At 43.6% G+C, this 20,547-nt stretch overlaps 1 protein-coding gene across 3 annotated transcripts in view; it reads right to left on the bottom strand.

Moving 5' to 3' along the window:
* Positions 1-20,547, bottom strand: part of PPM1H (protein phosphatase, Mg2+/Mn2+ dependent 1H) — a 299,883-nt gene that overhangs the window by 83,955 nt on the left and 195,381 nt on the right. For all 3 annotated transcript variants that reach the window (XM_002752683.6, XM_035256216.3, XM_078336206.1), the window contains one exon: positions 6,504-6,622. In XM_002752683.6, the coding sequence (XP_002752729.1) occupies positions 6,504-6,622 (119 nt within the window). The remainder of the gene's footprint in view (positions 1-6,503; positions 6,623-20,547) is intronic.

Here is a 20,547-nt window from a genome sequence, read left to right as displayed (position 1 = left end):
GCTTAAAGGAAGAATTCTGGTATACTTTGCTCATGACCAGAACCATCTGGAAGCCATCTAGCATTCACACGATGGACTTTTCTTCTTTGGCCCTTGCTCTCTCTACAAATCCCATCAGCCCAGGAACAGCTGCCGGAGAATCTGGCCTGGCGCCAGGGGTGAAGTTTCAGCTCCCTCCCACACACGTCCTTCTGGGTCCCTGGCTCGCTCGCCACCCCATGTGGCTGAACACAGCACGAAGTACTCTGATCCTACTTGAGAAAGCGAAATAGCCAGCGGTCACAGGAGCAGAGACTTGGTGCCACAAAGCCAGCTGTGAGAAACTGCTGTTTCAACTCAGTAACATAGTCACTTGCCAGTAAATTACGGCCTGAGACCGCTCAGAGGGCTGCAGGTCCAGACACACAGCTCTCAAGGCAACACAATGCCAGCTACAGTGTGCATCCTGTAACAGCAGCTCAGCACAAAGGGATGGGGAGGAGGGGCCCCAGCTTGGGGGTTCTGGCACCAGGACCAATGACACCAGGCGCAGGAGGTGAGAGCCAAGAGGGTGATAGGGAGAGCAAAGGAAGACTCCATCAGGGACTGACTCAGCACTGGGGGCACTGTGAAGAGAGTGGCTTTGTAAATCCAGCCACTGTGCAAATTATCTGAGGAGAGAGGGAAGGGGAGGTGGGTGAGCCAGGGAAGAGGCCAACTGCATTATGAAGGTCCTGGTGACAAAAATGTTTTATCCTCAAAACAATTTGGGCCTGCCAAGCTGCTCCACAGTCTCCAAGAAAGCACGAGGGTGGGAAAAAAAGGATCCTCATAAAGAGGCAACAGACTCATCCTTAATTACGAGACACGGCTTCTCAGAGTTGACATCCTCTCCCACACTTCCTCCCGCTGCAGACACATCACCAAATGCTGGCATGATGCTCCTCCAGTGAGAGCAGGCAATTTTTCTAAGAACTGTTTTTTTTAGGATATTCCCCACAATCCCCACCCTCAAATGACAAAGGCTTTTAGTGGGAAGTATGAAGCATCAGTTTAATTTGACCAGTGGTCTACAGGGTCAGACTGGGAACTAGAAAAATGACGGCCTGAGCAGCTCCTAAAATGCTCCATTCCATCCTCTTGACCCTATAAGATTGTCAAGACACCAATCCTGGTGGATAGAGGGCCCCTGCTTAAATGTACACCAAAGCTCAAAACCGAATGATCATATCTAATTGTAACCTAAAAAAAAGTTGACTGGCACACTGTATTAGAAAGAACCACCACTGGGCACGGTGGCTTACGTCTGTAATCCCAGCACTTTGGGAGGCTGAGGTGGGTGGATCATGAGGTCGAGAGATCGAGACCATCCTTGCCAAAATGGTGAAACCCCATCTCTACTAAAAATACAAAAGTTAGCTGGGCGTGATGGTGCATGCCTGTAGTACCAGCTACTCGGGATGCTGAGGCAGGAAAATCACTTGAACCCAGGAGATAGAGGTTGCAGTGAGTTGAGATCGTTCCATTGCACTCCAACCAGCCTGGCAACAGACTCCGTCTCAAAAAAAAAAAAAAACTCCAACAGAGTCAGAAACCTGGATTCTAGTCCTTATTCTACCACTTTTGCATTGGTGGAAGCTGAGCAAACTGCTTAACACCTCTAGGCCTTATTTGCTCACTGCAACATGGGAGTAAAGGGGAGTCATTCCACATTTGGCAGTTCAGCACCTTAGTAAGCACTGCACACTCTGAAGTTATGCTGCCTGGATTCACATCCCACTTTCTCCTCTTACTAGTTATGTAACCTTCAGCAACTTAGCTCTGTGCCTCAGTTTCCTCATTTGTAAAATGTACCTAGTTCATAGGACTGTTGTAAGAGTTAGGTATGAGGCTGGGCGCAGTAGCTCACGCCTGTAATCCCAGCACTTTGGGATGCCAAGCCGGGCAGATCATGAGGTCAAGAGATCGAGACCATCCTGGTCAACATGGGGCAACCCTGTCTCTACTGAAAATACAAAAATTAGCTGGGTGTGGCACGCGCCTGTGGTCCCAGCTACTCAGGAGGCTGAGGCAGGAGAATCACTTGAACCCAGGAGGCAGAGGTTGCAGTGAGCCGAAATTGCACCACTGCACTCCAGCCTGGGTGACAGAGGAAGGCTGTTTCCAAAAAAAAAAAAAGGTATGAGCAATTAGGTAAAGCTCTCATCATAGTGTCTGGCCCTTAGCTCTTCCAATAACTGTCAGCTAATTACAGATTAGTGGGGGATGAGGAAGAAAAAAATTTCTACAACTAGGCATTGACTACAAGGATGAAACAACTTTGCAGTAGGTGGACCTTTTATTTGTTAGAAGGGTTCAGAAAAACAGGTTCACAGCCCAAGGCTACTTCTGTACCCAAGAAACAATGGAGGGACGAGGTAAGGACCTGCTTGCATCCTTGAGCTGACACTTTCCAAATGCTTACTGGTCCATCCTTCAACTGTTCCCAACAACCTGGTAGCAATTTTAGGCTTTTCTGGGAAAAAGAAAAAGGGTACCGATCTTTTAACTCTCTTTCTAGAGAATTAATTTTCCAATTCTTCTCTTCCTATAGACAAATAAGAAAGGCTGCAAATTGTGTTCCCATCTCTATTGGGAGACAGGGTCTTTCTCTGTCTTCCAGGCTAGAGTACAATGACACAAGCATGGCTCACTGCAGTCTTAATCTCCCAAGCCCAGGAAATCCTTCCACCTCAGCCTCCTGAGGAGCTGATACCATAGGCATGTGCCACCATGTCTGGCTAATTAAAAAAAATTTTTTTTATAGAGATAGAGTCTTTTTATGTTGGCCCAGGCTGGTCTTGAACTCCTGGGCTCAAGTGATCCTCCCACCTCTGCCTCTCAAAGTGCCGGGATTATAAGGCGTCAGCCACTGTGCCCAGCCTCCCATCTTTAAGGCCTAAAAAATAACTGCTACATCTGAGGCTTTCTGTTAGAGGGTAAAAACACTTTAAAAAGAAATTCACTAAAGTTCTGTGTGTGTGTGGGGGGGGATGCTTTACATAGGCAGTAGTCTAAATTGAATAGATGATTAATTGATTCATTTATTTATTTAGAGATGGGGTCTTGCTCTGTTGTCCAGGCTGGAGTGCGGTGGTGTGATTCTGGCTTACTGCACCCTTGAATTCCTGGACTCAACTGGTCCTACCACCTATGCCTCCCCAAATGCTGGGATTATAGATATGAGCCACTGTGCATGGTTTAAACTGGTTTTAAATTTCTTAGGTTCTTCTAACAAAGATGTAAAGGGCTTTTTTTCACCTTAAGTCCTATTTTCAAATCAAAAGTCGGAACAGGTAGGAAATGTGCAAAGATGCACATAAATCTTCTTGTAGCCAAGGTTGTGGGCCAACAGCCGTGTGAGGAATTAGGCTGAAAACAAATCAGCAAATCATGTCTGACTAAAGCCATTCTCTGCTCTGGCTCCTTCATTATTCAGTACCTTCTGTGAAGCTCCATGCAATTAAAAATAGCCCGTTTGTGGACTGTTTATCTCCTTAGGACCGTGCTAATGCAGAGAGACAGAGAAAGAGAAGGAAAATGAGAAAAAGAGAATGACAGCAAGTGTGCAGGCAAGAGCAGAAAAGAGTAATTGTGTGCATATAAAGTTGGATGTAATCTAGTCCCTAAACTTATCTACATTTTTTTCAAAAAAAGTTTTAAAGCGGGACAATCTTTAGCCATTTGCTAAATGTTAAAATGCACAAGCCACCCCCCAAAAAAAAGCAGAGCTTCCAGAATTTGGAGAAAGAAACATAAAAACACTAACCTCATCACACATTCTACTTACAAAGAGTGGTCTGAGAAAAACTTTACAGCTTTTGAAAGCATCTTGCCCATTAAAGTGACTATGCCTGTTATCTCATTAGGAGTGCTTTTCAAAGATAGTAACAAGGAGCTGTTCTTCTCCCACTTTGAATCAATACTAAGCATCTGCAGCAATGATACTTTTCCTTATTACAAAATCCTAGGCAGATACTTACGGTTTGTTTTGACTACTTCAGATCTAATTTGCCTTTCTGGCATAGAAAGAACACATTACAGTCTTGCCTCAAGCTCAACCTGTTTTAAATGTGCACATCAACTGTCCGCAACATTGAGCTTCCCACTTCTGTCAATTGTGCCTCTTTTCTTCCTTTCAGCCTATACATACTTGCTGCCTGTCTACTAAGTGTCCGGCATAGGACTAGGCACTGGTGTCTCCCTCAGAGAGCTTTCAGACTTGCTGAAGAGACACATTTAAACAGGCAACTGGTGTCATCAATGACTTAACCTCTTGGCCTCAATTTATACCTTGGCCTAAATCATTTAGTTTCTTGTTTCCGTTCCTTCTGTGTTTCTGCTTCTATCCCTCTATTTAGGACTTGAGACCTCACATAAATGTTTCTATGATACTTTTTCTCTGGGCACCTGAATCTGCTTTCTCTCCTAGTCAATCTCATTCCACCTTCTCTTAGAATGGCCTTCCAAAAACATTGCTTCCATTCAATTCTCTTTCTCAGGAATATATAAGAGCACCCCACAGTCTCCCACTAAATCTAAATTATTTTTTTTTTTTGAGACGGAGTTTCGCTTGTTACCCAGGCTGGAGTGCAATGGCGCAATCTCGGCTCACCGCAGCCTCCGCCTCCTGGGTTCAGGCAATTCTCCCGCCTCAGCCTCCCGAGTAGCTGGGACCACAGGCACGCGCCAGCGTGCCCAGCTAATTTTTGTGTGTGTGTATTTAGTAGAGACGGGGTTTCACCACGTTGACCAGGATGGTCTCGCTCTCTTGACCTCATGATCCACCCGCCTCGGCCTACCAAAGTTAAACCTAAATTTCTTGATCTGGCATCCCATTTTCCCCATCATGTTCTTCAGTATCACCCCCATCTATCTCCCACAGCCTCTCCTCTATTTGGTCATATTCCTTGCTGTCCTTTAGATCTACTCTTTTTATGTGTTTACAACCATGTGGGTTCTTAACCTTCCATCTTGCCAAATTCTACGGTTCCCAGACAAAACCCCATGATGCTTTGCTGAATTACACTAGCTCTCACCTTAAACTTCTCCTGTACAAGTGCTGATGTTGCTAACTAAATAAAAATGGATTTACAAGAAAACCCAGTCAGGGTTGGAATGTTGATCCTGGGGCATCAAAACTCTGGAACTCAGAGCTGCGAAAGTGAACGCTTTCTAATAAATTCATTCATATTTTAGAGCAGGGGTAAATATCTTAGGTTTTCAAACCAGTCTCTGATGCAACTACTTAACTGCCCTGTTGCAGTGTAAAGGCAGCCACAGATTAAACAAACAAATGGGTGTAGCTACATTTTTAAAAATTATTTATAGAAGCAGGTGGGGTAGGCAGAATTTGACTCTTGGGTCACAGTCTGCTAACCTTGTTGTAGGAAGAAGAGTGGATACAGGTGAGGAACTTCTTTTGGTTGGCAAAGGACAACCAGAAGTCCCTTAGATGGGCCTCTTATCTTCCCTGGGTAGCTCAACTTGTTCCTTGAAGACAGCATGTACCCTGGGAGTAGATCCCTGTCCCAGTCCTCACCACAGGAATTTGGGCTGTGACCACTTTCTACTGCTATTTTGGTCAATGGGGGAGAGATAACGAAATCTACTTCTTTGACTCTGTTGGAGAAGAAAGAGTCGACTGTCTCATTCTCATACAGTCCTCCAGACTGGCAGGGGGCTTGCTCGTTAGGAACCCAGGGCACAAGAGGAAATCTTCACCCACACAGTGCCAGGCACTGCTCTCTCCTTTTATCCTCACGTCAACCCTGCAGTGCGTAAGTGCTCCTCATCATCTCTGTTATTCAGATAAAAGAAACAAATGAGGTCTTAGTCAACGTTAGCCACTCTGGAAATGGTCTTGATGCTCACAGAGTTGTGTTTTTGGAATAAGACAACCCCCCTTACCCAGCCCCAAGAGTTCTATTTCAATTTGACTGTGATATTAAAGACAATAGTTCATTTACCTTTAGCCTTGATAAAGAAACTTCAAAGGATATATCCCCCCCCCCCATTTTATCCATGGAAAAAATGGGCTCTAGAGGTTAAGCAATTTAACTAAATTTGCTCATTTAGAAAAATCAGAGTCAGGATTCGAACCCAAGCTAGTCTGGCTCAATAAACCTTTGGCCATTCTACCTCTTTAATAACCCTGACCTAAACGCATGAAGCTTTATGTGTTTTAAAAGCCCTCAAATGTTTGCCACACGTGAAGTGAGAAATCAGATCAGCTTCATGGGGTCCAATATCCCCAAGGAGGGCTTCAGAGAAGCAGAGAGGCAAACCAAGCCTCCAGATTGGAGAGCTGGTCCTAAGCAGAAACAGCAGAGGCAGGTGTAGCCCCTTGTTCTTCACCACAAACCCAGGTCTCTGGCTATGCTTCCTGATCCAAACTGTGTGAGCGGCTTTTAATGGTGGTGATGCTTCCTTCACACACACTGTGTGGTGCCGAGGTGCCGAGGTGGGGGAAGGCATGTTCTTACCAGCCTGTCATATTGAAGTCCCTATAGAGCATCTTCTTTCCAAGCTCCTTTCTCTGTACTCTCCTTGGAAACTCCAAATGTGTGAACTCATTTCCCAGCAAGTGAGGCTGCATGAATGCCTAACAGCAAAAAGAAAAAGAGAAAAAACACATACACACGTATTTAGAGGAACAAAATAAGAATCAGGGATGTTTTGCAAATTGAGACAGGCCATATTTTAAAAACAAGAAAACTGCCTCATCTTTTAAGTAAACAGATTTCAGAGTCTAAACACTAATAGCAGATGAGCACATAAACATCATGAATTCGCAAAGGAATGTAAGTTTTTCATTTGATGTGATACATAAATTGTAACCAAATGCATAGCTGAAGGCTTCAGGAAAAAAGACTGAGCTGCTCTCCAAAGACCCGCTTTTCTGTTTTCCAAATGGTATATTGGTGAGATACCAGGGTGAGAGCTCTCTTAACGTGCCCTTTCCACGCTCATCACTTAAATTCCTGGTTATCACAGCCTTGCCTTTGAAACCTTCGTGTGAGCCTCCATGTAAACACAATGGCTTGAGTGCTGGTTGGGGCTGGATGCAGCAGACAGGAACCTTCTGTTGGACTCCCTCCAGTTTGCTCTGCAGTCATTTGATTGTGTCATTTGAAGACTATTCTGTAGCAGATGGCTTCCCCCCATCCCCCAAATCTCTGTTCACACTACAAAAGTCTTGAGCAAACAGCCATTTAGGGAATTGCTTTGAAACAACAGTCTCATTGTCACATTCAGAATTCAAATCTAGCAATCTGAGAGATGCAACACTCACATATTAAGTTATCTACTTAGAGGCCACACACCGCAAGCAGGCCTGCGTGAGAACTTCCCCACATGAAGCTGTCCGCCTACTTCTGAGCAGCGTGGTGGAATGGATCTTCTCTCTTTTCTGGCAGGGAGAAGAGTAGGCAGAGCATATCACAGCCTGGCACTGTAGGAAAGCAAGGGATCCCTGCCACCAGGCAAAGGGCCAGGTCCTCAGTGTATGGGTCATAGGCATCTCCTACAGATGCTTTTACCAGGACCCAATGCCGCTGGATCTCCCACTGATTCTCATGAAGGTCTGGAGGTATTAGTTAGACGTCAGTCATCCGATGTTAAGTTTTTCAGGAACCAAAGGAAGCAAACTAAATTGTCACCAGAGAGGTCATGTTTGGGCATATATGGAACTCTGAGCAAGTGATTCTGGGCAGGCTTGGTGTTTGGAGAAGGTTTTAACGTGTGATGAAGTATATGTGGTTTGCTGAGAGGCAAGGGCAAGGAACACCGAGTCATTCCCAGGAAGAAAACTGCTAGAAAAGTACGCAATATGCATCGGCCATACACTAGTTAAACCAGTTCCCAAAACACCACTGGGAGTTTAACACCATGCACTAGTTAAACACGCCCAAAACAAGGGATGTTTGACCTTGTTCCCACTACTGAGTCGCAAAGAGTGCTTTCTGGATTATTTCTATTTTAGTAGTAATCAGGCACTATCTGCCTGTTTAGTCTATCTTTACTCCATAAAAAAAACACTAAACACCTACTTATTAAAAATAATCACTTGTTCACAAAAAATAAACATGTGGGTCAAAGTCTGCTCTCGGCTGTCAGCCAAAAAATGCCATCAAACCCCTAACAGTCCCACTCGAATCCCACTCTTGCACTGTATCTTTATTTCTGTTTCATATTCCTTCAGTGCCAGGGTCTCTACAACTGAGCTGGTCTCGGCACTTGGGGACAGGACAGGATGGGATGAGACAGGATGACAGAGGGTGAACAGGAGAACTCAGCTTCCCGATTGTTGTATCTTCAACGGTTTCCATGTCTGGTGGGAATTCTGGAGCACCTTGAGGGGCTCTGAAAATCCTGCTGGAAGTAAGGATTGGGCTGCTGATGGGTATCAAGCTTAAATATGAGGTTTTACAGAGAGGTTCTCCTGGGAAGGAATGAAGGGAAATAACACTTAATAGGTTAATAGTGGGGTTTTGGGTGAGACCAATTTGGGTGTGAATTCAAGCTCTGCTTACGTAAGTGATGTGGTTTTAGCAGGTTATTTAACTTCTTGGGCCTCAGTTTATCTGCAAATGAGATGAATTATATATCGCACACTGCTGTTTTCATAATGTAATGTCTATTAATATACTTAGTTGTTTCTGCTTGCAAAAAATTATTATATTCACCTAATGATTATTGAGTCCTATTATATCCTGAGTACTACACTCAGTGCTTTGTGAGGTCTCATTTCATCCTCTCAACAATCTTATGGACAACACTGGCTACATCATTTGTGGGGCCCAGTGAAAAACACAAACAGGGGGCCTCTGTTCAAAATTAAGAATTTTGAGACAGCAACAGCAGAGCATTAAACCAAGCACAGCGCCCTGTGTGACCGCACAAGCCGCAGGCTCATGAAGCTAGCCAAGCCTACTGGGTAGATACTATTTTATTCCTCCTTTATTTTGGTCCATCCATGAAAAGTAAGGAACAGAGGCATAAGTGGTCAATGGACAGCAGCATCTGTTATAAACCCTTTATGATCTTCCAGAACTTTGAGATCATATCAGCATGAATACAATCCACTGCCTAAGCTGGACTAACATGGGCTCCTAGGTTACCATGTGCTCGCCCTATACCAGGTACTTGATATACCTGATCTTACTTTCCAGGAATTTTACAAAGCATGAGTCACAGACTCGATTTACAAATGAGAGAACTATATCCCAGAGAGGTTAAGACCGGGCCTAAGTCATCCACCCAAGACTGGGTGGACCTTGAGACTGAGCTTGAGATCATGCTTGTAACATCCATTCTAGCCAAATGTTGGGCCTGTAACCTACACACACATTTTTACAAAAGATAGTAGAGGGGCCGTAAGAGGTCTGTGATTTTTTGCACTTGGACCATGCAAAGTCTGAATCAGTAAACCTAGTTAAAAGAACTCACACACAGAGCCACACATGGTATGGGCACAAGGATGTCTCTGACATTATTGATAACCTTAAATAACTAGAAGAAATAACTGAATGAATAACTTATTAAATAAACTAGCCTAAACCTAAACAAAAGAATTCTATGGTGCCACTTACAATGACACTACAGAGAATATGCAATGACACAGAGTTGCATTAAGTGTAAGTAAACAGGTCGTCAAATAATAGGTGTGTGTGCATGAGCTTGTGAGTGCTGGGTCATATATGCACAAATCTTTAGATAAGACATACCTATGTACACTGACACTCTTCTGCTTACATGGGGTTACATCCCAATAAACCCACCGTAACCTGAAAATATCGTAAGTCAAAGTGCATTTCATACAACCAGCCTACTGAATATCAGCGCTTAGCCTGGCCAGCCTTAAATGTGCTCAGAACACTTCTGTTAGCCTACAGTTGGAAAAATCATCTGGCAACACAGTCCACTGTGGAGTGTAGGGTGTTTACCCTCAAGATTGTGTGACTGCCTGGGAGCTGCTGGCTCACTGCCACTGCCCGGCACCACAAGAGGGTAGCATACCACATACCCCTCGCCTGGGAAAAGATCAAAATTCACAATCAATTTGAAGTATGATTTCTACTGAATGCATACTGCTTTCACAACATCATAAAGTTAAAAAAAAAAAAGTAGTAGAGCTTTCATTCTATTGTGTAAAATGAAGGCTGCCCTGATTAAAAAAAAAATGTACATTGGGAACCATGTGTATACAAATGAACATGTTATGGTCTCAATTTGTCTCCTAAAATTGTTCGGCAATTTAACCCCTAATGCAGCACTATTGGGAGGTAGGCCTCTTAGGTGTTGAGGTCATGAAGGTAGAGCCCTCGTGAATTAATGCTGCTATAAAAAAGGGTTTGTGAGAGTGAGTTCACGCTCTTGCCTTCCACCTTCTGCCATGTGAAACAGAGCAAGAAAGTCCTTACCAGATGCTGGTGTCTTGATCTTGAGTCCCCAGAACTGGATAAATTTTGTTCTTTATAAATTACCTAGTCTGTGGTATTGTTATAGCAGCACCAAACAGACTAAGGCTCCGTGTGTGTGTGTAAATCTAGATATGTGGCATGCATATAGATTATTAACAAACAGGCTCAGATCCAAAGGACATTCCTAAGCACATTTCTTAACAAACCCTGTGTCTAAGAAGGTGATGTGTGTTCAGGACACACTACCCCGAATCATGGTACCTGGGCATTCGAGGAAACAGTAGAAGCAGGCCATAGAAACTGGGAAGAATTCGCCTTATTCCTTCTCCTCTAAAGCGAGCCACGAAGCCTAGCCAGTCTTCCCCTGAAAATAGGTCATAAGACCCGATTCTACAGCAGCCCTACACCATACCCAGAGGAAAGAAATATCACACAGCGATGCCAAGATGACTCTGAACAAATGGGCCTTGTGGGGTACCCCTACCCCTGAGTTTATTACCATTAGATCTCACTCTTTTGTCCTTTGATCAAACTTCTATATGACTGTCCCTAAAAATCTCTTTGGGGCTTTATTTCTGAGGACTTCTGTGTGACATAACTTTATATTAAATCAATTTGTTTGCTTTTCTCTTGTTAATCTGTCCTTTGTTACAGGCGCATCAGCCATGCGTGGGTAAGAAATCTTTTCTCCCCATACAAGGGTAAGTGTGCAGATTTCAGGCGCTTTGCCTCCTAACAGGAGGATGAGTGGGCCCTTTGACGGTGCTTTAAACCAGGGACCCCTGGGCTCCTTTTGGCTGATATCCATTTGCCTGGGTGGCTGTATCAGAAGATCTGTTGAGACAGATGTCTGCGGGTTAGCTGGGAACTCCTCAACAGCTCTGATAACTGCAGGGGCTACCAAACCTCACCCTCTGAGGATGTGCAGGTTTGAAAGGGCCTTAAACATTGTGTCACTCTGTAGAGCCCTCATAACAGAGCCTTTCATGATTTCTGCACACTGTTTGCTTTCTCCCAGGACAACAGGATATGGTATTTCATCAAACATATACGCCATTAGATGCACCATTATTTTCTAACTTCTAGGAAAGGAAAAAAGCTGCCAATTAAAATATGTATAATACTTAACATTTCAAATTTTAATTTTATTATTTTCATAAGAGCTGAGACCTAGACACATTTTTATTATCTATCACTATTGTATATATTTAATAAGGGATGCAGAAATGAAGTATAATGGCTAAGATTTTCCAGGACTTTTATATTCAGAATCCAGTTGCTCTCATCATATTTCAACTCCGAATCACGAATGTTCATAATTTCCCACACAGTAGTGTGTTTCATGAGAGCCCTGGTGACGCAGCATTTCTTAAATAACCCACCACAAAGCCTCAAAGCCAAGGGTGCGGAAGTTCTTCAGCCAGCTTTACAGTGATCTACAGGCAGCTTATTTCGACTCCCACTTCAGGAATGTGGCTAAACAAGTCTTATTCACACCTCCTCAAACTCCTCCGCACTATTAGTTGGATCCAGTGATGCTTAACAAGCACTTCATTTGTGTCTGTGGGATTTTCTTCCAAGCTGCTGGACACCTATCCCACAAAAGTTTGGTATGATGGGGGTCAGGACATTCTAGCCATTCTAGCCCAAAATATGGCACCTTGGCATCTGAGGAAACAGCAGAAACAAGAAAGTCTCTCAACTTCCCTTTGTCCCTCTCCCCTGAATCGGGTCACAGGATCCTCATTCCAGAGGTGCCTGCCCCATACGCAGAGGAAAGACACATCTTTAACTCTGAAGACACAGGGATACAGAAGAATCTGAACAAACAGCCTTGCTAAGTTCTCCCCAGTGTATTCCCATTAGATCATACTCACTTTATCCTATCATATTTCTCCATGACTCTCCAGTCGTCCTCAAACTTAAGCACAAAAATAACAAGTTTGCCTATTTTCTTTGGGTCTTTAATTTCTCGTAAAGTCTCCTGCATCATGTAAACTTATATTAAACAGATTTGGATGCTTTTCTCTTGTTAATCTTGTCTTTTGTTATGGGGGGCCTTGTGATGGATGAGGAAATCTTTTCGCCCCTGCAGGTTTCTGCCCTTTTGATGTTCACATATATCCAGGAGATGACATGTCATGCCAGTCCCCTGGCTGGCAGTAATAATCAAATATAACATTCATATATGTTAAAAAAAAAAAAAACAAGGCTAGGCACGGTGGCTTATGCCTGTAATCCCAGCACTTTGGGAGGCTGAGGAGGGTGGATCATAAGGTCAGGAGATTGACGTTATCCTGGCTGATATGGTGGAATCCCATCTCTACTAAAATACAAAAAAATTAGCCGGGCATGGTGGTGTGCACCTGTAATCCCAGCTTCTCGGGAGGCTGAGGCAGGGGACTTCCTTGAACTCAGGAGGCGGAGACTGCAGTGAGCCAAGATCACACCACTGCACTCCAGCCTGGTGAAAGAGTGAGACTCTGTCTCAAAAAAAAAGTATCTTAGCTCTGAAGAAATACTGTCATATTCACCACCCCCCACCACTGATACTGATGCCACACCTTTAGATTTCTCCATCCTTCTGAGTTTTCTTCCTGTCTTGCTAACTGACACAGCACAGGTGGCATGATTCATTTTCTGTCACAATCATGCTTACCATAGAATTTACAAGTACTCCATGTGTACCTGTGATGCATTTTCACCTTTCTTTTTAAAAAAATCACCACCCACCTCCTTCTTACTGGCATGTTCAATACTTACTGTGGTTGCATATGTCAAACCCTATGGAGTTAATGGTGTTAAAGGAACTCATCTCAAGAACTTGGTACAAACAGAGCAAACATATGGTTGCTTAATGAAAAATGAGATGCTAATACATGGGCTGCACACAATTTCTAAAAACCTATTGGTTTTTAGAGGAAAACATTTCTGCTTGTTAGTCTATCTTTTTGTGCAATCACAAAAGTTTATGTATGTCTTATATGCAAACAAGTTTACACATGTACACTCATCAAAATACTTTTAAAAATGTTATACTGTACCTCTTCCTGATACCTTACACAAAAATTAACTCCAGATGGATTAAAGATTTAAACCTAAAACCTAAAACCATAAAAACCCTAAAAGAAAAACTAGGCAATACCATTTAGGACATAGGCATGGGCAAAGACTCATGACCAAAACATCAAAAGTAATGGCAACAAAAGCCAAAATTGACAATGGAATCTAATTAAAGAGCTTCTGCACAGCAAAAGAAACTGTCATTAGAGTGAACAGGCAACCTACAAAATGGGAGAAAATTTTTGCAATCTACTTATCTGACAAAGGGCTAATAACCAGAATCTACAAGGAACTTAAACAAATTTACAGGAAAAAAACAATCCCATGAAAAAGGGCGCAAGGATACGAACAGTTACTTCTCAAAAGAAGACATCTATGCAGCCAATAAGCATATGAAATAAAAAGCTCATCATCAGTGGTCATTAGAGAAACACAAATCAAAACCACAATGAGATACTATCTCACACCAGTTAGAATGGTGATCATTAAAAAGTCAGGAAACAACAGATGCTGGAGAGGCTGTGGAGAAGTAGGAACGCTTTTACACTGTTGGTGGGAGTGTAAATTAGTTCAACCATTGTGGAAGGCAGTGTGGCGATTCCTCAAGGATCTATAACTAGAAATACCATTTGACCCGGCAATCCCATTACTGTGTATGTACCTGAAGGATTATAAATCATTCTACTATAAGGACACATGCACATGTATGTTTATTGCGGCTCTGTTCACAATAGCCAAGACTTGGAACCAACCCAAATCCTTATCAATGACAGACTGGATAAAGAAAATGTGGCACATATACCCCATGGAATACTATGCTGCCTAAAGAAAGGATGAGTTCATATTCTTTGCAGGGACATGGATGACGCTGGAAACCATCATCTCAGCAAACTAACACAGGAACAGAAAACCAAACACCGCATGTTCTCTCATAAATGGGAGTTGAAAAATGAGAACACATGGACACAGGGATGGGAACATCACAAACTGGGGCCTTTTGGGGGTTGGGGGGCTAGGAGAGGGATAACATTAGGAGAAATACCTAATGTAGATGATGGGTTGATGGGTACAGCAAACCACCATGGCATGTGTATACCTATGTAACAGACCTGCACATTCTGCACATGGATCCAGAACTTAAAGGATATATAATAAAACAAAAATAAAAACAAAAGTGCTATCTGAGGGGTTTCTTTGTAATGTACACACAATCATGGATATTTCGACCATTGGACACAGATTATTTTCATTTGAAAAAGAAAAAACACTCTAAAAATTCGTTTTTGAGAATCCAGTGTTTAAAACAAGTTTGAAAAGATTGTTGAGAAGAGCATTACTGTTTCTTGTTCTAATAATTTTAGGGAAAGCTGAAATCTTGGAGAAGAGGCAACCAACGCAGAGGTCTGGCTCCAACACAAGGATGTGGAAGCCACAGAATCCCATCAGGCTAACAGAGATGTTTTGTCGGCAAAAGCAGGGTGGCCAAACAACTTGGGGATTTGGAAACTTCTTAGGGCCTGCCCAGAATTCAGGTGACCATGACTGGCTAGAATTACCTCATTTGTGCTGGCCTGTGCCTCTGGAAGGATTGCTCAAGTCTGGAGTCCTGAGTCCTTAAAATGATTTCACTTTGAATTTACTGTGAGCAACAAGCCCAAACTCTGTTGGGGCAGAAATTTGTTAGGCTGCTAATGATTTCCTTTTTTTTTTTAGATGGAGTTTCGCTCTTGTCACCCAAGCTGGAGTGCAATGGTGTGATCTCAGCTCAATGCAACCTCTGCCTCCTGGGTTCAAATGATTCTCCTGCCTCAGCCTCCCGAGTAGCTGGGATTACAGGTACCCACACCACGCCCAGCAAATTTTTATATTTTTAGTAGAGACGGGGTTTCACCATGTTGGCCAGGCTGGTCTCAAACTCTTGACCTCAGGTGATCCACTCACCTCGACCTCCCAAAGTGCTGGGATCACAGGCGTAAGCGACCACGCCCAGCCTTAAAATGCAATTTAAAGTGTACAAGCCCATCCTGTGATTTTAAAAAAAAGGATCTCTTCTTATACCTCCATTTTAATCCTCAATCTTTAGGGTTTCCTAAAAGAAAACACAACAGAATGAGGGGAGAGGGTGGAGATATACCCCAAGTTCTTGTGTGTACCACAAATATCACCTGGGGAAAAAGCTTGCTTATATCTGCCCTAGCAAGACCAAAGGCAAGTCACCAAGACTCTTAGGGACTCTAAAGAGCACAGATTTGTTAAAAAGAGAATAGGACAGATCCTCGTCACTTAGTGATCTCAGCAGCTAAAAAAAAAGGAAGCTCACAAACATGGTTCTTTCTGGCCAGGAACAAGGACACCTCTCGGGAAAGGATGCTGGAATAACTGACTGTGTCAGGGCAGGACACCAGAGTTGGAATAGGGGAGCTGGATGTCTTTCTTAGGCCACTCTCCTCTCTAGTCCTGAGCAGAAACTGGTTTCAAAGGAAGAGAAGGGAGATGAGCACTGCACTGTGGAAAAATACAACACTCCATGCCAAAGAAAATCTCCCAGTACCCCAAGGGCTGGAGGCGTAACAGGAGGGAACAAGCCTGAAGAAGAGGCACCTTCCAGAATTTTCCAGTAAGCCTCTCACTAGGGAAGAGGGAGGCCGGAAGTCTACAGTAGCTGAACAATCTGAATCCAAGGTTGTCTCACTCAGGAGCACGTGGCCCTGAGCTCCATCTTCCTGGGTTCAGGGAGAGTCCTGAGCACCTCGGCAGGGCAAGGAGAAAAGGGAGCTGGAAGCAGGGAACTCAGACCCCACGGAGGGAAACTAGACCTGGTTATGGGAGGCGTCTAGGGCAACCAGGGCTCCAGTGGAGGGCTAAGCACCAGCCTTCCAGCTTACTAGGGAATACAAAATGCTTCTTCATTTTCTTCCTCCTTTTGATAATTTTTTTTCCTGCTGCTTTGTGGCCAGCTGACCAGTGAGTAATGTCAGCCAAGAGGAGACTGTCCCAGGGCTTGGGGTATCCAGACAAAGGAACTCATGCAACTAACACATGCTAAGTACCAGGGGTTAGGCGTTTGGGGCTCAAAGAGCACAAAAAGAGGCCCCTCTGCTCAGAGCTCACACATGCGAGTGAGGGCAGCTGAGGAAGGCTTACGGGTGGAAACGGAGCCATTCGCAGGAACTAAGGAACAGAGTGGGGCACACACTGAAGATGATCGGGGAGAATCTGCAAAGGAGCTTAAGAGTTGGTCAGGCAAGGGCTCTGGGGCAAGTGTAGCCACAGCAAAGGCAGGGAAGTGGGAGACAGCACAGCGTTTGGAGGTAGTCCTAGGAGAGAAGAGGGTGCAGCAGAGAGGAGGCAGGACTGCGGACATTGGCACCGAAGAGGGCCTTTCCTGCGGGGTAATGTGCAGGTAAATAAAGGACACATAGAGTTAAAGAAAGCAAAACCGCTTCAACTTTTCAGTGAATGATATGTGGTAAAGTGCTCTTCTCATATGCATACAAGCTGATGAAGTTTTACAAATTGAACACACCTGTGTAGCTGGCCTCCAGATCAAGAAACAGAACACTACCAGCACCCTGGGACCAGCGCCCCATCATCAGGACCACATCCAATCACTGCCACTGCCCCAAAGGGGCACTATTCCAACTTCAAGACTGGCCCTGCCTGTTTCTGCGCTTCATCTGCAATCCTACAGGCTGCCCTCTCTGCTGGGTGTTAAGTCTGTGAGATTCATCCATGCTGTGAGTAACTGCAACTTGCTTATTCTTGGTACTGTACGTTCACTCCATCCTGTGAACGCCGTTCTACTCTTCAAGGGCCTTCAGGGAGTTCCCGTGGGGGCTATGACAAACAGTGCTGCTCTGCATGCCCCGGTCTTTGGTGAACATGTGTACACATTCATGTTAGGTACACACTAGGAGTAATACTGCTGGACCACAGCACTTTCAGCTTTGGGGAGACTGCCAAACTCTTTTTCAAAGGAGTTGTTCCAATTTCCAGCCCCATCAGCAGAATCTGGAAAATAAGAATACTCATGTGTCAAATGAGATGGCAGATTCCATGATGGGAAATATTTTGTCAAGTTCTCTGACTAAAAACTAGAATCCTCTATCTAAAACTTATACATCAATTAACTTTTTAAATGTTCAGACCTCATAGCATTTGGGAGACAGTTATCACAATGAGAATTTTCCATGTATAATACAATTTTTTTTTAATTGAGCAATCTTTCCTTTTTCTTGCCCTTAGAGGAGTAAAATCTCATCAGATTACATGAGAAGAGGATTGGAAGCCTTACAGTTCAAGATGATTTATCAAGATAGAAAGTCTAAGGTCAAGAATAAAATGAAATTAATAATGCCAGCTAAGCCACTGGTGATCACTAACGGTCATGCTAACAGTCAAATGGGACCAATCTTCCAGAGCCAAGGCTGGCTGCCCAATTTACAGTGCAGGAATAGAATATTTTGGTTTGGGTTTAAAAAAAAGAAGGAAAACTGTGAAACAGCTGAGACTCAAATATGTATGGGTTGGATTCTTCATAAAGAATTCTGGGTCTTAATTTGTTGTCAAAAATCTCAAAGTAACAAGAACTGAGCTTTTATGTGTAAGCTATTTCAGAAATGAATACAAATACAATTCTGCTTGGTTTATGAGGATTTTCAGAGTTCACATTTAAATTTCTACAGCATCCTGGAAACTATTGTAAATAGAAAAAAAAAAATGCCACAGTAGCTTTTAGCCTGCCATTTTATAATCAGAAAATTGGAACCTCATAGGCCGTTTTATGAAAGGGGGTTAAATGAGGAAGGAGTAGGGACTTGAGTGGATTTTTTTTATGACTCAGACATTCTCCTAAGGGGCAAAGCAGAAAGATGGTGAAACTGTCTCTTTTTGACTAAAGCCAGGCTTGCCGGGTTCAGCCACCTGCTGTCAAGGTTAAGTGGGATGCCGGGTGGTGCACCTGTCATTCTGACCCACCAGCACACTTGAACCTCCCCAGTTATAGCCTCCTGTCTTCAAAGCAGGTTCAGGCTTAAGGACTACTTTTCTGGAGATAACACTTGAGCAGGAAAATCCCAGAGAGCCCAGCAGCACCAGGGAAACCGCAGACAAACAGAACCCGGCTCAGCGTTGAGAGCTGGGGCTAGTTCCAAGGACATTGCAAGAAATCACCTCAGATAATGTTGCACTCGTGTTCATCAAATGTGCATTTGTAACCCACGTTCGTCTCTTCTATACATTGCCCTTGATGAAAAACAGCTGCAAACTTAGATTACTCTGCAAGGAGAGAAGGACATTAGTTGAAGATATGATGACACCAGCACATCTTAATGTAATCAAATCAGGTTTATAAATACGGTCTTGGCAGAATGAAGGGAAAACCATCACTCTCACACCTCAGGGCTATGGAGGCCTCCTGAGGGAGATCCATTTCTGGCTGTGAGCTGAAGCAAGTAGGGGTGATTTCCTTGAGGCCACAGCATCAGAGCAGTAAAATCTGTTGTGAAATGTCCATCAACCAGACCCGCTTCTTTCTTATCTGAGCCTTGACTCTACCGAAACTTTCTGTCTAGCTTGGTGAAGCCCCTTAAATATTTTATTTCAATCACCCTGGAAACATTAAAAACAAAACCCAGCAACAGAAGAGCAAGGGTTAGTCATGACTGCAGGATCACCAGCTCTCCCTGGCGCTGGGGCAGGAGTGCAGGTCCCTTGAACCCCTCATCACACACCTGCCACATTCTGTGTGAACACGTCAAACCCTCGAGCCTGCTCAATTAATCACCCTGCCTGATAATCTATGAAACAAAGTTCACATTGCCCAGAGAGCCGCACTGAAGGGCCCTCTGAGGTCAGAATGCAAGACCAAACAAAACGAACGTGCCTGCCACATCCATCATCTTGTAATCTGCTTCCAGTTCTATAATCCCCAAATGTCCAGACTGTGCACACCAAGAACACTGAACATTCCTCTTCGATGTAGATCAAAATGGTTTATGTAGAAAGGACTCTAACTACCTCCTTCACCAGCAAGAAAATCATTAACCACTTCTACAAGTCAAACAGACCTGGGACTGCAGACATCTGCTCAAATCAGGTGGCTAGGGACGCAGGAGTTTTCATGACTCTATCACAGATGTTTCTTCATATACCCTAAACATAAAATTTGATTTGATCTAAGAACAAGGAATACACTGTTAGTTTTTCAGTGACTGCTAACTGGTGAGGGCATGTAAGCAAGATGATACAGCTATCATTGTACTGAACGGTATCACAAGCATTCAGGGAATAAATGTTTAAAAAATCAATCAGTAGGATTATATGCATTTAAAATTGTAACACAGTATACTGCATTTTATATTGCCATGGTATTACTTTTCATTTTACTTTCTGAGCATATTATAAGTACCTAAAAGGAGGTATTGCTACCCATTTCATTCAGGAAGAAAGGAGATTCAGAGACATAGTGCAAGGGGAAGCTCAAGGTCATGCACAACTCATGATTGGGCTGGGCTGGGAGAAATCCACCGCACATTCCTATTTTCCTCTCGTAGTTGATACTACTTTCTCTGTCTCACCCCAAGATGGAGCCTTGTTCTGTCACCCAGGGTGGAGTGCAGTGGCATGATCTCGGCTCACTGCAACTTTCACCTCTCGGGTTCAAGTGATTCTCCTACCTCAGCCTCCCCAGTAGCTGGGATTACAGGTGCCCACCACCACACCCAGCTAATTTTTTTGTATTTTTAATAGAGATGGGGTTTCACTATGTTAGCCAGGCAGGTCTTGAACTCCTGACCTTGTGATCCACCTACCTTGGCTTCTCAAAGTGCTAGGATTACAGGTGCGAGCCACTGTGCCTAGCCAATACTATTTTCAAGATTTTACGCTATTAATCCCTAATTCCCTCAAATATTTTACCATAAAGATTTCACCATAAGATTATTCTATACTATGAATATTCTAACTCAGGGTATTTTATGTTCTGATCATTTAAACTCCTGATGTCTGAGGAGAAATGTTATTAGTTATAAACTGAACTAGC

Source organism: Callithrix jacchus, chromosome 9, assembly GCF_049354715.1.
Source record: "Callithrix jacchus isolate 240 chromosome 9, calJac240_pri, whole genome shotgun sequence".
NCBI lineage: Eukaryota > Metazoa > Chordata > Mammalia > Primates > Cebidae > Callithrix > Callithrix jacchus.
The sequence above is the reverse complement of the archived record's forward strand: the minus strand, read 5'-3'. Positions and strand labels throughout refer to the sequence as shown.